Source organism: Podarcis raffonei, chromosome 2, assembly GCF_027172205.1.
Source record: "Podarcis raffonei isolate rPodRaf1 chromosome 2, rPodRaf1.pri, whole genome shotgun sequence".
NCBI classification, from domain to species: Eukaryota; Metazoa; Chordata; class Lepidosauria; order Squamata; family Lacertidae; genus Podarcis; species Podarcis raffonei.
In genome coordinates this window covers 5,643,445-5,661,469 of record NC_070603.1, presented here as the reverse complement: position 1 = coordinate 5,661,469, position 18,025 = coordinate 5,643,445, and the positions used below count along the sequence as shown (strand labels likewise).

General features: G+C 47.1%; 1 protein-coding gene across 2 annotated transcripts; it reads right to left on the bottom strand.

Moving 5' to 3' along the window:
* Nucleotides 1–1,019: 1,019 nt before the first annotated feature.
* DDX23 (DEAD-box helicase 23) lies at nt 1,020–17,538 on the bottom strand. 2 transcript variants are annotated; one of them, XM_053371506.1, is made up of 17 exons: nt 17,438–17,538; nt 15,559–15,755; nt 14,453–14,563; nt 13,317–13,416; nt 12,797–12,862; nt 12,447–12,585; nt 11,969–12,102; nt 10,718–10,830; nt 10,206–10,349; nt 8,639–8,864; nt 8,138–8,283; nt 6,215–6,392; nt 5,466–5,708; nt 4,318–4,469; nt 3,372–3,480; nt 2,690–2,864; nt 1,020–1,987 (listed from the first exon to the last, which is right to left on the bottom strand). In XM_053371506.1, exons 2-17 carry the CDS (start codon nt 15,753–15,755, stop codon nt 1,764–1,766), a joined length of 2,457 nt encoding a protein of 818 aa, XP_053227481.1. In that variant the 5' UTR covers nt 17,438–17,538; the 3' UTR covers nt 1,020–1,763. The 2 variants fall into 2 exon arrangements, with proteins under 2 accessions (XP_053227481.1, XP_053227472.1); XM_053371497.1 differs by lacking the exon at nt 17,438–17,538 and adding an exon at nt 17,222–17,330.
* Nucleotides 17,539–18,025: the final 487 nt, after the last annotated feature.

Genomic DNA, 18,025 nt, shown 5'->3' with positions numbered 1-18,025 from the left:
AGGCCAGCAAATAAAGGTAAAGTCACCCCAAAGCATGGAGGGCTACACAAATCGAATGGGGTGCTGTCCAGTCACATTACAGTCATACCTCGGGTTAAAGACGCTTTGGGTTAAATCTTTTCAGGTTGTGTCCCACAGCGACCTGGAGGTACCGGAATGGGTTACTTCCGGGTTTCCCCGCTCGCGCAGATGCTCAAAATGACGTCACGTGCATGTGCAGAAGCGGTGAATCGCGACCCGCGCACACGCAGGTTGCGTTCTGCTCAGGTTGCGAACGAGGCTCCGGAACGGATCCCGTTCGCAACCAGAGGTACCACTGTATGTTGAATTTCATTTGGGGCACTCTTGCCAAAAATGACCACCACTGGGTTGCAACAGGAGTGTAGGGCTGCAGCTCACCGGACACAGAGCTACTCACTTGCAAAAATACATGTGCCTCATGGTGCCTGCAAATGGTTCACTTTTACGGCAAGACACATAAGGTCCCACTTCTCTTCAAACATCTACTTCTGCACACTTTTGCTGAGACATACAGCAGTAACATCAAGACATGCCAGGTTTTATCCCAGGCATCTTCAGATAGGACAAGAAAAGGCTTCTGTTTGAAACCCCTGGAGAGCAGTGTAGAGGATACTGAGCTAGAAATATTTTGTTTGTTTTAAGTCCAACATGCCACCAACCTTTTGGGTTAGGGACATAAAGAACAAACAATTTCTACACATTTTGTTTTTAACAAAAATAAGTTGCCCTTTTATTCTAGACCTCCAGCTGTCATGCTTCAAACACCGCTTTGTTCCAACTACTGCTACTGCCCTCACACACACAAGATTTACTATATCAGTAGTGCAAAACTGGTTATCTTGCTTCTAGCTCATAGTCTCAAAAATAGCTTGTAAGAGCAATTGCTACATTTAAAAGGCACAGAAGCAGGGCACAGAGGAATGCAAGTTCTACAGAGGAGACACAGTTTGAACTTGCATCTGTGAAAAGGGAGGAGTAAAGGAAGAGACAGACCTGAGTAACATTTCACATGGATTTATAGAAGCACAGAAACATCATTGAAAAATATGAATGTCTTTCTGTACATCACCTGTCCCCTTCTACTGAAAGTAGCCGGTACTAACCTCTGAATAAATCAAGTTTTGTTAAGAAATTCACCCCACCCTTCCTCTTGAAATTACCACCCTGAAACATGGTACTGGAAACAGGGTGATGTTCTCACCAGAGAAGGAAAGGAGGGCCCTGCAGCATCCCAGCCAGGGTGCCACAAGCTGTATCACCCCCCCTCCCCCCAAAAGTCGGGACAAATCCTCAGAGTCTCGCTTGATCATGGAGTAGAGGAGGTGGCAGGCGTAAAGCCACCAAGTGGCCCAAATCAGTGCGTCTGCAGGCCTGGCCTAGCTCAGCTTCCCAACTCAAATGTAAAGCAAGGCTCCAGGAAAAAGGAAGCAGGGAGAATTGTCTAGCTCAGGATTCCCAAGGAGACATTTTAATTTTTTAGATTGAAGTCTTCATTCTTTGGTCCTGAATTCTTTGCTAGGTGTCACATCAATGGCTCAAGGGGTGTACCTACTACGTTTGAAGGGGAGGGGGAAGCACATTAAAAGCCACTGCCTCTTTAAGGTCTAGGCAAGTGGGCCAGAAAGAGCCATTTCACCAGGAGGCTCTCACTCTATCAGTCTGCTCCAGGCTCCAGGCAGTGGCCCAGAGTGTCCCCTGGCTGCAATCACAGATGGGCCTCTTGAATAGCAACCCTACAGGACTCAGGCAAAGATAGTCTCTTCCCGCCGCTTCTTGGTAAGGATGGTTCCCGGCTTGTGCTGTGCATCTGGGTGGTTGGCCAGTTCTGGAGGGCATGAAGACACCGGACTCTCAAGGATAGCCTGCTTAAGGTCATAGAAGACAGCAGAGTCCTCCTTGGTGACAAAAGAGATGGCTACACCGCTCTTGCCAGCTCGTCCTGTTCGGCCAATGCGGTGAATATAATCTGTAAGCAAGGAGGAAGGAAGGTGTTAAAATGTGGCTAACCTTTGGTACTGGATGGAAAATCTAAATGATGGCTCATACTACAGGGTCAAGGACAGAGACTGACCACTCCTTAACAGAAAAATACACACACACACGCGAAAGCTCATACCAAGAACAAACTTAGTTGCTCTCTAAGGTGCTACTGGACAATTTTTATTTTTTTTAAAATATATTTCTACTGCATCAGACCAACAAGACTACCTGCCTGAATCTATCACCCCTTAACAGTTACAGAAAAGCCATTAAAGACGAAAATGAAGCTGAGGTATTAGTATAGAATTTCACTGTTCAAAGCACTTCATACATCACATTAATCCTTTCAACAGTCCTAGAAAAAGGTAGGCCATCACTAACACTCCACATTGCAGAGGAGGCTGAGGCAGAAGGGCTTGCCCAAAGCAGCAGAGACAAGATTTGACCCAGACTTTCAAAGTGCACTTTGTGACTACACACTGCCAACTCCCAGATGTGAAATTAGAAGGACCTACATCAACTTTGTGACTTCAGCAGCACAGCATGCCAACCACGGCCACCCTGCCTCTCCCGTTCGGTGGCCCAAATTGCTGAAGCCATGCCTCACAGGCACAGAGTTTTCTGCTCTAAGACCCAGGAAGTGCCCAGAAGATCTCTATAGAAAGGCAGAGAGCACTGGACAGCTCACCTTCAATGTTCTTGGCCATGTCATAGTTCACCACCATGGACACATCATGGATGTCGATACCACGTCCAGCCACATCTGTAGCCACCAGAATATCCTTGGCACCAGCCTTCAAGTTGGAGAGGGCAAACTCTCGCTGCTCCTGACCTTTGCCGCCATGAAGGGTACAGGCATTGTACTGCAGAGATGGGAGAGCAACGGGTTACATTAAGCCAGATGTTTGTTTGGGCAATGAGGACAGTAACAAGAAGGCAATGAACAAGCAACAATTCCTCCAGAGACAAAGACAGCCAAATGTTTCAAGAGAAGACACTAGGGCAGAGTGCTCCATCATTCCCAGACATTCCTAGTGAATACCAAGAGATGTTGGATTACCTTGCAAGGGGCTTGTGGGGATGGCAACTGCCAGACCAAGAATGAGCATTGAATTCTGCCAATTCAGGGCTCAGCAGAGTCAGCCAGAAAATGTCTTACCAGCTGCCATAAGCTCAACAGCCACACCACATTATTCTGATAATTTGTGTGAGAGGAAACACCTATGTATCTTCCTGAAGTTTGACAAAGGACACAAGGACGCCAATTCTGGGAGCCTCAAAGATGGGCTGGCTAATCTCACATGGGCCTCAAATACTTTGACACAGGACCTGCAGTTCTTGAACTTACAGTTCCTGAGATTACCACTTACCCCCATCTTCTCCAGGGATTTAGCCAGCACATCACAGCCCTTCTTCTGGTTCACAAAGATGATGATGGGTGGGTCAAAGCCCTGCTCCAAAATGTTCAGCAGTTTCTTCCTGTACAGGGGGAAAGGAGAGGAGAAGCAAACAGGTGAGGCACGTTGGTGGGGTCTGAAGATGCAATCTGTTCAGCAGAAATGTTACGTTGCACCCCTGCCCTCTGGCACACATCTCTAACCGTCCGTGCCAAAGACTTGCCTCATCTCTGTATCATCATTTGGAACAGTTCAGTACCATGACACCCAGAAACAAGACTAATATCACAGGGCAGGGGAAACCATGTGTACAGCCTTGAGCTCCTTGGCAGAAAGGAGGGCTAGAACTTGTAACGCACCCAGATTCAAGTAAGCATATGGGGGGGGGGCTGGACTGAATGATATTCTGGGGTCCCTCTGCAACTCTAAGCCACATGCCACATTCTCTTTTCTGCACTCACACCAAGGAAAGGATGCACTGGTCGTTATCCTGACCCACTGATCCCACCCCACAGGTAATTGCAAGACCATGTTTCTCTCCACACGTTTTAAGTCACTGGTATTTTCAGTTTCCCGACAGGAGGGTACATGGTTCCTTTGGACCTCCACCCACTCTGCTTGAGTAATGTGGGAACCGTTTCATGGTTCAAGTCATGAGGAAAGCTGGCTCATTCCACGTACCCCTTCTCTGGAAATTACATTACGGCAGAAGCCCCATGTTTGGGTTGAGGCTTTACTTCATAGCCAGAAATGTGCTTATGCCACACTTTGGAAGGAGCGAAGATAAAGCATAAAATGGATGTGAATTGCCTCTGCAAAGGGTTCTCTTTTTAAGCACAGAGGCCTCAAAGGCTCCCATTACCTCGTTTGAACTAGACAAACCAAGCCACTTGACGCCACCTCCCACCCCAGCGGTTACCTCTTCTCCGACTCTGACATGAGGAAGACCTTCTGTTCCACACGCTCATGTGGCTTGCCAGCAGAGCCAATGTAGACCACCGCTGGGCGGCGCAGGTAACTGCGGGCCAGGCGCTCGACAGCAGGGGGCATGGTGGCTGTGAACATCACAGTCTGCGGGGGGGGGGGGGGAGAAGAGAGAGCATGAGTGCAAGACAGTCTGCCTCTCCTCCCACATAATGGAACTCCTCCAATTTAAGCAGAAAAGAGGAGGAATGCATTTTCACAAATATCACATTGCAGGAAATTATGTACAAAGCCACAAAGAGAGTTCTTTTATTAAGAGAGTTACCTCCAATCATAGCTAAAACAAGTCTCCACACTTCCATTTGCGGTATTTTAGCTAGAAATAAAGGAAATCAATGAATCCTTCACCCTGCAAAGGGCATCTAATCCTACCATTTTACCATTTCTGGCTGGTAAGTTGGTTTTTTTTTTACTGTGAATGGTGCCCAAGCTTAAATGTTCTCCTTGTTCTGCCTCGCTCCCTCTCAAAGCACACTCAGTATGTTCCACGGAAAAGGGAATGGCCACTAACATCAACCATCCTCTTAACCGCCTCATCTTTTGTGCCTATGAATCTGAACTCTGGGTGGAACCCAAGTGATCAGTTCCATTAGCACAAGGACTATTATTATTATTATTATTAATATACAGCCCTATACCTGAAGGTCTCAGGGCGCTCTCCTCTCCCTACACTCCCTGTAAATCAGCTCTGGAGGACAGAGGTAAGCCCCAGAACAAATTTACAGGGCACACAGGGGGCATATGGGGAGAGAGGAGCAGACAGGGAAGCTCTATTGAACAACTAAAAGTCTTTGTGCTGTTTAGTGGGCTACTGCCCTCTGGAATGAACATGGTTTCCTAAGAAACAGCTTTCAGGTGAAAGCATCTCCCTGCCCATAAGCAGCCACCAACCACACCCTCCATCCCTTCAAAAAAAGTGCCTTATTTCTCATGTGAATTTAAAAACATTGCTAACCAGGTCAGATTAAAGGAAGGGTGTTTGGGTCAAAGGGTGGAACTCAATGGTGGACTTGAACCCCAGTGCTTTACTTTTTACAAGTTAATACACCAGATGTGACAGCAAGGCATCCAAACCCTACTAACCTGCCGATATTTGTGCTTGCCCAACTCGAAGTTGGCCAACATCTTTTCAGGGTCTTCAGCCTCGTCCGTATCTGGTTTCTGGTTAGTGACAGGTATGTGCTCCAGGATCTTCTGCACATCAGGCTCGAAGCCCATGTCAATCATGCGGTCAGCCTCATCCAGTACTACATAGGTGCAGCGGCTCAGCACCAGATAACGGTTCTCCAAAACGTCAATCAGACGGCCCGGTGTAGCAATAACAATCTGTGGCATTCAGCGAGAGAGAGCAGATACATGGAGGTGGAAATGACCCTTGCAACCTGTGTCCATACAGCTTTTACCCATCCTTCCCTGATAAACTCAAGAAACAGTGCAACATTTCCCAATGTACTATCCAGGCAAGGAAGGTGAGCCAGGCCATGATGTTAAGAGGATATTAAGCTATGAATGGGTGTCATCATTTATCACTCACAGGAGCACTGTGCTAATGCACAAAGTCAACATTTAGGGTTGTAACCAACAATATGCCAAGAGTGTTCTGCTGGTACAACAGGATTTCCATTTCCTCTCCTCCCACTGTGTACCCCTAAAATCTACTCTAACGTCTCCCCCTACCCTCTAGAACTGATTCTGAGGGTGTGCAGGGGGATATAGTAGAGGAAGAAGCAGCTCCATTGCAGGATGAGAAGTTGGTTGTGTCAGCAGCAGCAGCAGCATTGACTTACAGACCACCCACCCTAACTTTTAAAGCAGAAGGGTGCCCCTCTCACCTCACAGCCCATGCGCAGGCGGAAGCCTTGATCCTCACGTGAGATGCCACCAATAACAGCCACTGTGCGGATGCCCAGGGGCTTTCCAAATTTGATGGTCTCTTCCTCAATCTGCTGGGCCAGCTCACGGGTGGGAGCCAGGATGACGGCATAGGGTCCCTGATCCGACTCCTCAATCCTGCAGTGAACAAAAAACACGCGCTGAGTTGAAGCAGACAGTGTGAAACCATCCCTCTCTGGCCTACAAGACTTCACAGCAAAGGCAGGCTCCCAACCAATGAATGCCCCAGGTTTCCGCCTGCTAGATTGGACTGTGAGAAATGTATACATTTGTGACCTCGATCTACTGACTACCACTGAAACAAAATTAAGTAAGGGTGGGCGCCATGTGATTTTTTTTGGCGGAGGGGAAACAAGCCCCCCCCCCCAAAGTGTCAACCCAGTGAAGTAAATGGGTTCCAACTGAACCAGATTATTTCAACCTCACCTAGAAGCCACGGTTTCTGGGGAAGGGTCATCATTTAGTGCAGGGGTTGGCAAGGTTTACCTCGCCTGGGCCGGTTCACTCCAGCGGAGATTCCTCCGTGCGCCGGATTGCATGCACACCCATGATTTCCGGCGTCTGCGTAGACGCGATTTCTGGTGCCTGCGTCTGTGCAGACATGTTCTCGGCGTCTGCGCATGCGCAGACACGATTTTCAGCACTGCGGAAGCGAGTCCCTGCGCTGCACCGTGCTAGTTTAGGGCAGTGTGTGGGGACTTGCCGAGTGGGCGGCTCAGTTCGGGGGTGGCTTGTGGGCTGGTTAAATGACCCCCATGGGCCGCTTGTGGCCCATGGGCCTTAGGTTGCCTACCCCTGGCTTAGCGGTGCAGCACATGCCTTGCATGCAGAAAGTCGCAGGTTCAATCCCTGGCACCTCCAGGTGGGGCTGGGAGAAACCTGCCCGAAACCCTGGAGAGCCACTGCCAGTCAGTGTAGACAATGCTGAGGTAGATGGACCAATGGTTTGACTCCGAACAAGGCAGTTTTCTATGTTCATAAGTTGACACCAGCCATTCAGGTCTTTACACAGCCGGAGCACAACAAAAGCTGCAAGGAGGTCCCTGCAGTGCACACAGGGGTGGAGGGTGGGGCCGTCTATCCATGGTGATTTGGCTTATCTCCAGCATGGTTAGTTTGTGAGCTTCCCAGAAGTCTCCGGGTAGCCACTGATGGAAAGAGCATTGCTGGACAAGATTGACTTTTTTTTTGTCAATGTGAGCAAAGCAATTCTTATGTTTGTTATCACGCCATGACTGTGGTCCTGCTCACTCAAAGCTGCACACCTGGAAGCAATGGCTTTACCATGGGAGAAAAATCCTCATCTCCCCACCTCTCACTCATTCTCACATACACACAAAAACAGGGGTGAGAAGTGACTAGCACAATTCTGAGCTTTGCCACCAAAAGTTACTGAAATATTGGGGGGGTTACAAAGGCTTCCCAAACAGATTACCTTGGTTCCTGAACAAATTGGCTCCTGAACGCCACAAACCCGGAAGTAAGTGTTCTGGTTTGTGAATGCTTTTTGGAAGCCAAACATCCAATGCGGCTTCCGATTGAGTGCAGGAAGCTCCTGCAGCCAATCAGAAGCCGCACCTTGGTTTTCAAATGTTTTCGGGAGTTGAATGGACTCCCGGAAAGGATTAAGTTCAAGAACCAAGATACCACTGTACTTGATGTGTGGTATTAGATAAATATCACTCCCTCACAGAAGAATGCCAGGCGATTGAGAGCACCAGTGCAAACCATGGTGCTGAAGAATCATTTGCATGTGAACATTGGACCCAGACCCAAACCAGGACCCTCCAATGTCCATTTCATTTCCCCCTCTCTGGAAAAGAGGCCTAACCTGCCGCAGCACCCATCACTCCCTCCCTCACCTGTCAATCTTGGGAAGTGTTGTGATCCACACCAGCAATGGGATAAGGAAGGCAGCTGTTTTACCACTGCCAGTTTCTGCCACGCCAATGATGTCACGGTTCTGCAGACCAATAGGAATGGCTTGACGCTGAATAGGAGTTGGTTCCTGTGGAAAACGGGCATAAAACCTTCAGGAAAGCACTAGACTTCTTGGGAGGAATCAAAGGGAATTCAAGCAGTCAGCAACAGAACCAGGAATCCTGACTCTTAGCCCTCAACAACATCCAAAACAATATGTCCTTTCAAGAACAAAGCTGATCTCCAGAAGCTATGATGCTCAGTCCCTGTTCAACAACACCCACCCCCATAAACTAAATGATCTTTCTTTTTAAAATGATCATTTTAAAATATATACTTTTATACTTTAAAACAGGATTTAAAATATACACTATACAGTCTCTCAAAATAAACTGAAGTTTCAATGGTTAACAGAAGGGCAAATCCATCTTTATGAATCTCACCTTGTAGCCGCATTTGTCAATGACCTCCAAGATGTGAGGGGGCAGCGAAGAGTCTTTCCAGGAACGAATAGGGTTGGGGATCTTGCCTCCTTTGGTGGTGATGCTGTAGTCCTCCCGGAAGATACGCCAGTCCCTGTCTGTCATCTCATCCAGTTTCTTTTGAGACCAATGCCTGTCATCCCAGCGTTGCTTGGCCTCCTTTTTACGCAGCTTACGCAGACGTGCCCTACGAAGAAGGAAGAGCCCAACAGGGTCAGAACAGGCAGGCCAAAATGGTAGAAGACAAAAGCAAAGAAAAACCCAGGAAACTGGAAGAGGGCTGCTCTTATTTGCCCACACTCGCACAAAACTTTGCTTACTGCAACCTATTAACTATGCCTGGAATAGGATTGGGTGATATATTGAGATTTCGTCCAAAACTGGTTAGACGTTCACATCATGATAACTGTTTCATAATATTTTACCTGGCAATATATCACGAATCACAGTATGTGTGAGGATTAGGCGGCATCTGGTTTTCAACATTGCAATGTATCCCCAGCTAAACATTGCAATGTTATCACCAGCAAAACATCACAATCTACCACAATGTCTGAAATAAACATGGAACTATGCAAAGGCGAAAATGACAATGTCCTGGCGACTGCTGCTACTTAGGGGTCTAAAACGGATAAATGATAATATTATCAATCACCTCATGGTCACTTAATCACTGATTTAATCACTTTAATCAGTCAAGGTAAAATGCATCCAAACAGGACTTTTAGTTTTGGGTTTGACTACCCAATGGTGGTATTCAGGACAATCCACAGCACGGCAATGAGTCATAGTGAATACAAATAATCTGGGAGTGCCAGACTGCCAGCATGCCCACTAAGCAGCAGCGGTGGCAGCAGCCTGGCAGCAGTAGAATCAGCAAAGGCCGGGGGGCAGATGTGGTGGCAGCCTGCAAAGGCCTTGTCATGGTAGTGGCAGTAATGGTTGCCTGCAAGGCCTTGCAGTGGCAGCAATAGTAGTGGCGGCCTGCAAGGCCTCACTGAGGCAGGCTGCCACAGCTTCTGCCACTGCCTCCTACTACCGCCAGGAGAACTTGCAGACTGCCGCCACTTTTTGCCACCGTGGCGAGGTTTAGCAAGCCCCACTGCTAAAAGCACAAAACTCTAGCCAGAAAAGAAAACTGGTGAGCACAAGGTGGCTCAAGTAACCTATTCATTACTTCTGTAGATGCTGAATGGCATGTGTGGCTAAAAAACCCAACAATGGATTTGATCTATTAATAGAGTATGCATATAATTTGAACAATTTTCATGATTTATACTCCTCACAATGAACTCTTAAGAGTCGGACTTTCCCTGTCAGAGAGTTTTGGTTGGTTGAATTGAAAAAAACAACAACCCACCAATCCTTGTACATGTGATGAAAGCACAGAATGTCTTCCCATATCCACCTGAACACCAACATCCAGCAAAACCACAAAAGTTTACTGTTCCCTCATCAGATGGGGAAACGTCATCATAAACTTTGAAACACCAACACCTGCCTTCCTCCCGTCCTGGATGTAACTTACTCTTCTTGCTCTTTCTCCTCCAGCGTGCGCCGCTTCTCCATCAGGTCTCCATAAAAACGCGACTGCTCCCGCTTCTGCTGTTTCAAGTCAATGCCAGCAATGAAGCCACGTCCCAGCAGCTGAACCTGATGTCGCTCCTTGTACCTGTTGAACAGAATGTCAGATGGTACTGTATACACTCCAAACTGTAGGTGGTTAGAATCTGGTTAGGAACTCCCAGAACCCCATCTCAATTTTTTCCACAAGCCCACTCAATTTGCACAACTCACTGCCATGTGAGAATTTGTATTTTTAGGGTACAAGGATGTAGTTTTTCTACAAATCCCAAATCCCAGACCTCTAGTCATCTTCCTCTCACAGGGATGGGAATATTCCTGCTTCATTTGTGTCAGCTATACCGGCTAAGGAGGAAATGGGATTTTCAGGTTGTTCCCAGGAGCAAGGATAGATATGTGGCTCTGCGGACACCCACAGCATCCCATACGGAACCTGCCTCCCACAGCAATACTCACAGGGGATTGTAGTCAATGGAAGTGTCTTCGGAAGCATCCCACTCAAAGACAAATTTGCGGTCATTCAGATGCCGAGTACGTCTCCGCTTCTTGACCCCACCCAAGTACCGCTCCTAAGGGGACATGGGTATTTATTTATTTATTCAGTTCATGCCCTCTCAGACTTTTCCAAAGGAAAAACAAGACAACATTTCCCAATGAAACACAAAGGAAGTTTGCAAGGAAACTTCTTCCTTTGCAAGAATTCAGTCTGACTGCGAAGAGACAAGGATTGTTGCTGAACACGCTAAGGAGCAAAATATACCTTAAAGCTTGCTATAATCCAATTCACACACTGGTTGGATCACAATTACAATAAACACGTATGCTGCTCTTTTTAAGTTTTCCAGACGCTTCATATATGACAGCCCTGTAAGGTGGGTCAGTATTATTATTCCTCATATTTCTGATACGTGCCTGAGGCTGACAAGACAAGAGTCTCCCTAAGGCCCTGTAGTGACAGAAGTGCAATCTGAACTAGGGACACCCCGGCTAACAGTTCAGACTCTGCATTGGTTCCCAAATCAGCTTTTTGCTCACTTGGGCTCATATCCAGATCATCCGTTTCATTCCCAGCCCAGAAAACATGTGTATAATCATTGGACCTTGGGAACAAAGACCCAGGAAAAAGCAGGAAGAATGAATTTGCATAGGTTCTGATCTTGGCCCAGTTTTGCCGCAGCAAAGCAAAGGGGGGGGGAAGCCTTCTATTCCAATGCTGAAAACTCCAAACCGCTGTGTCTGAAGATGTGTTCCTGTTAAGAACTGGGCTGTTGCTTTCTTCTTCAGGTGTACATTTCAAAAACTCAGGAACCCCCAAAGAAAAGTCATTACAGTAGCCTAGCCTTAAGGTTATGAAGTCATGTAAAGGACAATAAATGAGTGATGAAAAGTGATCAAACAATTTTACGGACCATTTTCTAAAGCTGGCTTTTTGGGAGGTTGAAAGTACGTTGGCACTGTCAGGTTGATTTTGTGAGTGGGTCTACTGTGACAAACAACCCACACCAATAATATATTTTTCAGGACATAGAAAACTGTGATGATTCACTCAAAAAACTGGTATGATTGCATTAAATTGATCAATGAATTCAACTTCGGCCACTTGGATGCACATCAAAGACACTCTCCTATCCCAGTTCCCTTGCTCAAACCCATTAATCCTCATCTCTATACTTCTTACAGAGAGAAAATGAAATGGCCTAGCATTACCTTGATGGCATGAAGTTCCTTACTCTTATCTTTCTCCTCACGGATTTTTTGCCGCCCTTCCTCATCTTCATTGCCATTGGTCTCTCGTTCCATGCGCTCTCTCCGCTCACGCCGCTCCCTCTCCTGGGGGTCTTCTGTAGTAAATGGCAGAATGTCAGGAAACGTGGCATCAGGACACAAGCTCAGAGCAGGGAATCACATCATACCCCTGAAGCTGAATACAGTTGTACCTTGGATCCTGAACGCTTTGGCTCCTGAACGCCACAAACCCGGAAGTGAGTGTTCCGGTTTGTGAATGTTCCTTGGAACCCGAATGTCCGACACGACTTCCGATTGGCTGCAGGAGCTTCCTGTAGCCAACTGGAAGCCGTGCCTTGGTTTCCAAACGTCTTGGAAGTCGAACGGACTTCTGGAATGGATTCTGTTCAACTTCCGAGGTACCACTGTACCTGATGATCTCCTGAGAGGTAATCTTTACCTAGCATCTTCCTCCCCATTTCTTGGAAATGTTTTCTCTTTTTCCTCTCCTCTTCTATGAGCCGCTGCCGCTCCTCCACCTCCTGCTGCCGTCGCTTCAAGGCCTCGGCCTCTCGTTCTGCCTTGGAAAGGAACTTTGGCTGCAAGAAATCAGAGCAAGATGTTGAGCGTGCAAGGAAACCTTGTGTACTTCCCTCATCAAGTATTGCTGAAGATGCCAGGAAGCAAAGCACAGCTTTAGACACACACAGCTTGCTGTAATCCAATACACCCACCTGCTGGCCTCACCCGGGCAAAAATGGAATTGGTAGGTGGGGGAAAATAAAGTGGAGGCACGCCCCATGCTCTTACCTTGGCTTCAGCCTCTTCCTCAGCTTTCTTCTTGGCCAGCAGCTCCTCCAGAGAAAGTGGCTGGGCCTGTGAACAAAATAAGTGCATGTTAAAATCAGGGGTGGAGGTGAGTGGGGTGGGAGAGAGAAACCCCAAAAGTAGGAATTGCTATCACTGAAGCTGTGGGGTCTATACTTTTGGCTGTACGGAAAAAGTGCTATGCTATAAAGTTCCAAAGTAGCAAGGCTGAAAGAGAATATGAAAAACTGTTTTTAAGTAGCCTGATTAATTGAGAAGAGCTGCCCTTTCATCTCACTTTCCAGAAATACTGCATAAAGAAGTAGAGAACAGAAACATACCAGAGATTTATACTATAAGGCCTTTCAACCAACAAAAGGTTCTTATCTATGCCATCCTAGAAACACACTTTGAAAAATATACATGGACTTGGTGCTGTGGGGATTCAAACCCACCCAGCTTAACTGTACATGTTACAGAGAACTGAACAAGCACTGGACATCTAGAAGGTACATGCAGTTACCTTCTCCTTCTTTGACAATGAATCATCATCATCATCTCCTCTGCGAGAATCTCTGTCCTTCCTGGATTTGGAGTCTTTGTTCCGACTTGGAGAGGAGCTCCTGTGCCAGAGGGATAGAAGAGTCAGGAGTTGCGGTTACCACATTTCACTGGGTGGATCTAGGTTCAGTCCCTCAGGTTCAGCTGGCCTCAATGACGGACCATTCCTTTAGTGTGGCAAGCCCTGTGGAGCTCCCTACCAGTAGAGGTTCAGCAGGAACTTTCCCTCCCTTCTTTTAGATGTCTTCAATTATTTAGACAGGCCTTTGAAATCTGAATTTCTCTTTTTAACCAACTAGTATCTGCTGATGTTTTTAATCATATTTTTATGGACTACTTTACTGATTTTATTATATTTGGTATGTTACTCACCATTCTGATCTACTTTATGAAAGTATGGATTATAAATATTTAAATATATCCAAATTTAAATAAATCTATTGAACAAATCCTCATCACCAGTCACTCATGGTAACTGTAGATGCTACTGCCCTTTCAACAACAACCTAGGCCTTGTACCTTGAGCCCAATTCCCATAATAAAGGTACCCCTGCCCTTACGGGCCAGTCTTGACAGACTCTGGGGTTGTGCGCCCATCTCACTTAAGAGGCCAGGGGCCAGCGCTGTCCGAAGACACTTCCGGGTCACGTGGCCAGCGTGACAAAGCTGCATCTGGCGATCCAGCGCAGCACACGGAAACGCCGTTTACCTTCCCGCCAGTAAGCGGTCCCTATTTATCTACTTGCACCCGGGGGTGCTTTCGAACTGCTAGGTTGGCAGGCGCTGGGACCGATCGACGGGAGCGCACCCCGCCGCGGGGATTCGAACCGCCGACCTTTCGATCGGCAAGCCCTAGGCGCTGAGGCTTTTACCCACAGCGCCACCCGCGTCCCTTAATTCCCATAATAGTAACCTGTTAACCCAAGAAGTTAGATTAAACTTCTCCTTAAATCCAAACATAAAGCTAAAATGGTGAAATTGTAGGTATCTTTTTCATCATGTTTCCACCCCAGCTACCCATGAAGCAATGCTATATTCCACAACAGCTGCGACACCTCAGAAGTAACTGCATTCATTGTCTAGGAAACAGTGTTTTACCTGGACCGTTTACGGTCCTTGTCCCTCCGGTGCCCATCTTTCTCACGATCCCGGTCCTTCTTGCTGCGCTCCCGCTCTTTGTCTCGCTCCCGCTCTTTATATCGCCGCTCTCTACAAACAAATGGTTTACATGCGAATAACTGATTTCAATGCACACAGATCAAGCCACCCCTTCCATCAGACAGCAGAAACCTGAATCAATAGAAATCAACCAACCAACTGTAGAAACTGTTCAATCCCACCAAATTAAATTAGCATCCTCCTATAGATATAGTCCCTTTATGTTTTGCTCACACCCATCAACTCAGCCTTTATATAAAGGGTACAGCTGTGGTTTATCTGTACAGCAGACCTGGAAAGGCATAGAAATTGACAATAAATGTAATCAAGACTGAGTGGATGTAACTCTGCAACAGTGCCTCTGAAGTGCTGAATTTGGCACAGAGCACTGAATTCAGCATCATAAGAACCTCCATTTTCTTTCTTAAAAATGAAAAGGAAAAAAAAAGATTAGCCACAGCTCAAATTCAGGAGAGAATTAGGACAGAGCAACATTTTCATTGGTTGGGCTTCACTAACTTGCATTGTCTCACAAGCTCCCTTCCCCAAAGAAAGCAGATGCGTTATATTAAGTAAAGTGATACACTGTAATCTGTTTAGCATGAACAGTGTTTGCAAGTCTTAGAAACCAAGCTCTATCAGTGTAGTTTAGGAAAACTTTGTACCCATTTTTTATTTCAAAACCAACAATACCGACTACCTAGCCCCAGTGTAACAAGGGATGCAGAACAGTATGTCTACAAAGGACATGCACTGGGTGTCCTTGAACTTATGTAAGCACCATTTCTGTTGGGAATAGATTGTGACTGTTACTAAGTCCACCCCGAAAGCATTTGAAAGTAACTGCTCTGAGAAACTGGATGCTACCTCGGTAAATCGTTGGTTTGAGTCCAAAATCTAGTTCAGTGCTGGATTGTTGAATCCTACTAATAGCCAAATAAAAACAGCTGAAGCTAACAGCATTCCCTGCTTACTTAAGACACTCAAGGCTGACTAGCCTTCATCATCCTTGCAGCAAACCAAATTGACCTATAATCTGGCCTTACCTCTCAGTCGATTTGGACCTAGATCGGGATCTTGATCGACTGCCTCTCCTCCTCTCACGGGAGCGGTGTCTTTTCCTGTCCTTTGTGACGGGGGAGCCTTTCCTGTCTCGCTCTCGTTCAGCTGAACGTGAGCGTCTCCGCTCTTCCTTGAGGGGTGAAGAATCTCTCTCTCTCTTTTCAACAGTTTCCCCAGCCATCTGGATTAAAAAAGTTTTGTTGATGGTATTAATATACAGAAGTTATTAGGAAGAGGAAGGGGGCTTGGAGACCTGCTTCAGTATGGAATTGCCCCAACTGTCTGTGGATATAGCTTAATTAAGAATCTGAAATCTCACTCCTTGCATTATACACCAATTATGTCATTCTTAAAATCCTGAGCAAGTTTTCAAGGTGTGGAAGTTGGTGAGGGACCAACAGTTGGAGCCCCTGATTCCCAAGAGAAATGCCACCTGAACCCCTCCCAGTTACTGATTCAGACATAAAAAATGAATCTGTGGAGGGGATGGCATCTCTGAAAGAGGATTTGCTGGCAGGCTATTTTGAGAAGGTGGCAGTCTTGGCATATTGCCTTCTACTCCATTCTCAACATGGTCCTCTTAGAATAAATACTGATTAAACAGGCTATTGCTACCAGTTTTAACACAGCTGGCCTGTTTTTAGAGGAGAAGCCCCAAAATTGATCAGGACAAATTTATAAATGTCACATAGACTGAAATAAATTAAAGTCTGCCAATGAGCAATTGTTTCAAATTCATATATACTGGTAGTGGAAAAACACATGCGCACGCACACACAAAAATCATCATGTCCAACAACAAGTAGTTCTTCTGCATATAGGCATGCTGGTTCTATGACTGTATGGTATAGCAGCAAAAGTGTCTGACTGATGAAAAAGGGAGACCTGGGACCATATCTCCCCTCAGTCATGCACAGATTGGTTGTGAAGATAAAAGCTGGGAGAGGGAGGAAATACTACTATGAGCTCTTTGGAAGAAAAGTGGGATATAATTAAATGTAACAAATAAAACATATTTCAACATAAAAATAGAGCATAAAATAAAATTTTATCTTGGAAAAAGTGGCACACGATACACAATGACAATCACAGTTATTTCAGCACAAACTTTAACAGAACAATCAAGACTTCATTCTTCCCAAATTCTTGCACCCAGCTCACTCCCTAAAGCTGGAGGGAGAAACTTGTTCTTTGAGCTGGAGCAGGTTTGGTGTTGTAGAAGGTAAGACAGTGGAGCTCAGGTCAGGCTAGAAATGCCCCACTCTGCATGGGAGTCCATGTGGGGTAGTGGTTAGAGCAGGCATAGGCAAACTCCGGCCCTCCAGATGTTTGGGACTACAGTTCCCATCATCCCTGACCACTGGTCCTGTTAGCTAGGGATGATGAGAATTGTAGTCCCAAACATCTGGAGGGCTGGAGTTTGCCTGTGCCTGGGTTAGAGTGCCAGACTGGGTCCTAGGAGGCCGGAGTTCAAATCCCCACTTGGTGATGAAGCCACAGGGTGACCTTGGGCCAAGTCACACACTCTCGGCCTAGCCTACCTCACAGGGCTGTTGTGAGGATAAAATGGGGAGGAAAAGCAGGATACAAATTTAACAAACAAACAGCAACAACGTCTCTTCCTCCCACGAACCCGGGTGCACAAACCTCTGTGTTTATTCTGGCACCATCCCCGTCAGGGCTGAGCGTCTGGAAACAAACCAAGGCGAGGGAAGCGACGCCGCGAGGCGCCCGCAACTACCGCTGACCTGAAGCCAGCAGCCCTTCTGCCTCCAGCGGCAGCCCTTCTTCTTGGATAGCCTTCCCTATTTGCAGTCGCTGGAAACACCGACGGCGGCCGGGGGACACGCGGGTGCGCCTCACCTGTAGCCCTTCCCGACGTTACCAGCAACTCACTGCGCCGCCAACATCGCCGCCATCTTACTAAAGCTGATTCCGGTCACAACAGCGGGTTTGCCGAGGAGCATCATGGGAAAGCAAGTCCACTCGGGCTATCCCTCCCGCCTCAGTGCCCAGACTTAGGACTACAATTCCCACAGAAACCGCGAGGCAGGGAGAGAAAAAACGAAAACAAAAAAATCCCAGCATGCACCACACTCGGAAGGCGCACTGTTCGCCCTGCAAATAAGCTTCTCAGGGTACGCAGCCTGTGCGTTCTAAACGGAAGGTAAGAAAACTACAATTCCCACAGGGCGTTTCGGCGTCTTGACGGAAGATTAACGCCGCCTTCCCCCCATCGGGGCTACTGGGAAATGTTGTTCTGCCGGGTCCGTGGGACTTCGCTCAGACGTGCCTTCATGCGAGGGGATGGAGACGGGTTTCCTGCGAAGGAACTCGCTGGAGCGCCCCCCCCCCGCAGAGGCACCGCCGCCCTGCGTTCACACCGCTGTTCCTGATGCGGATCTTCGCTCACCCCTTTTCCCCAGGTGGGAAGGAAGGGCTTTCCTTTTG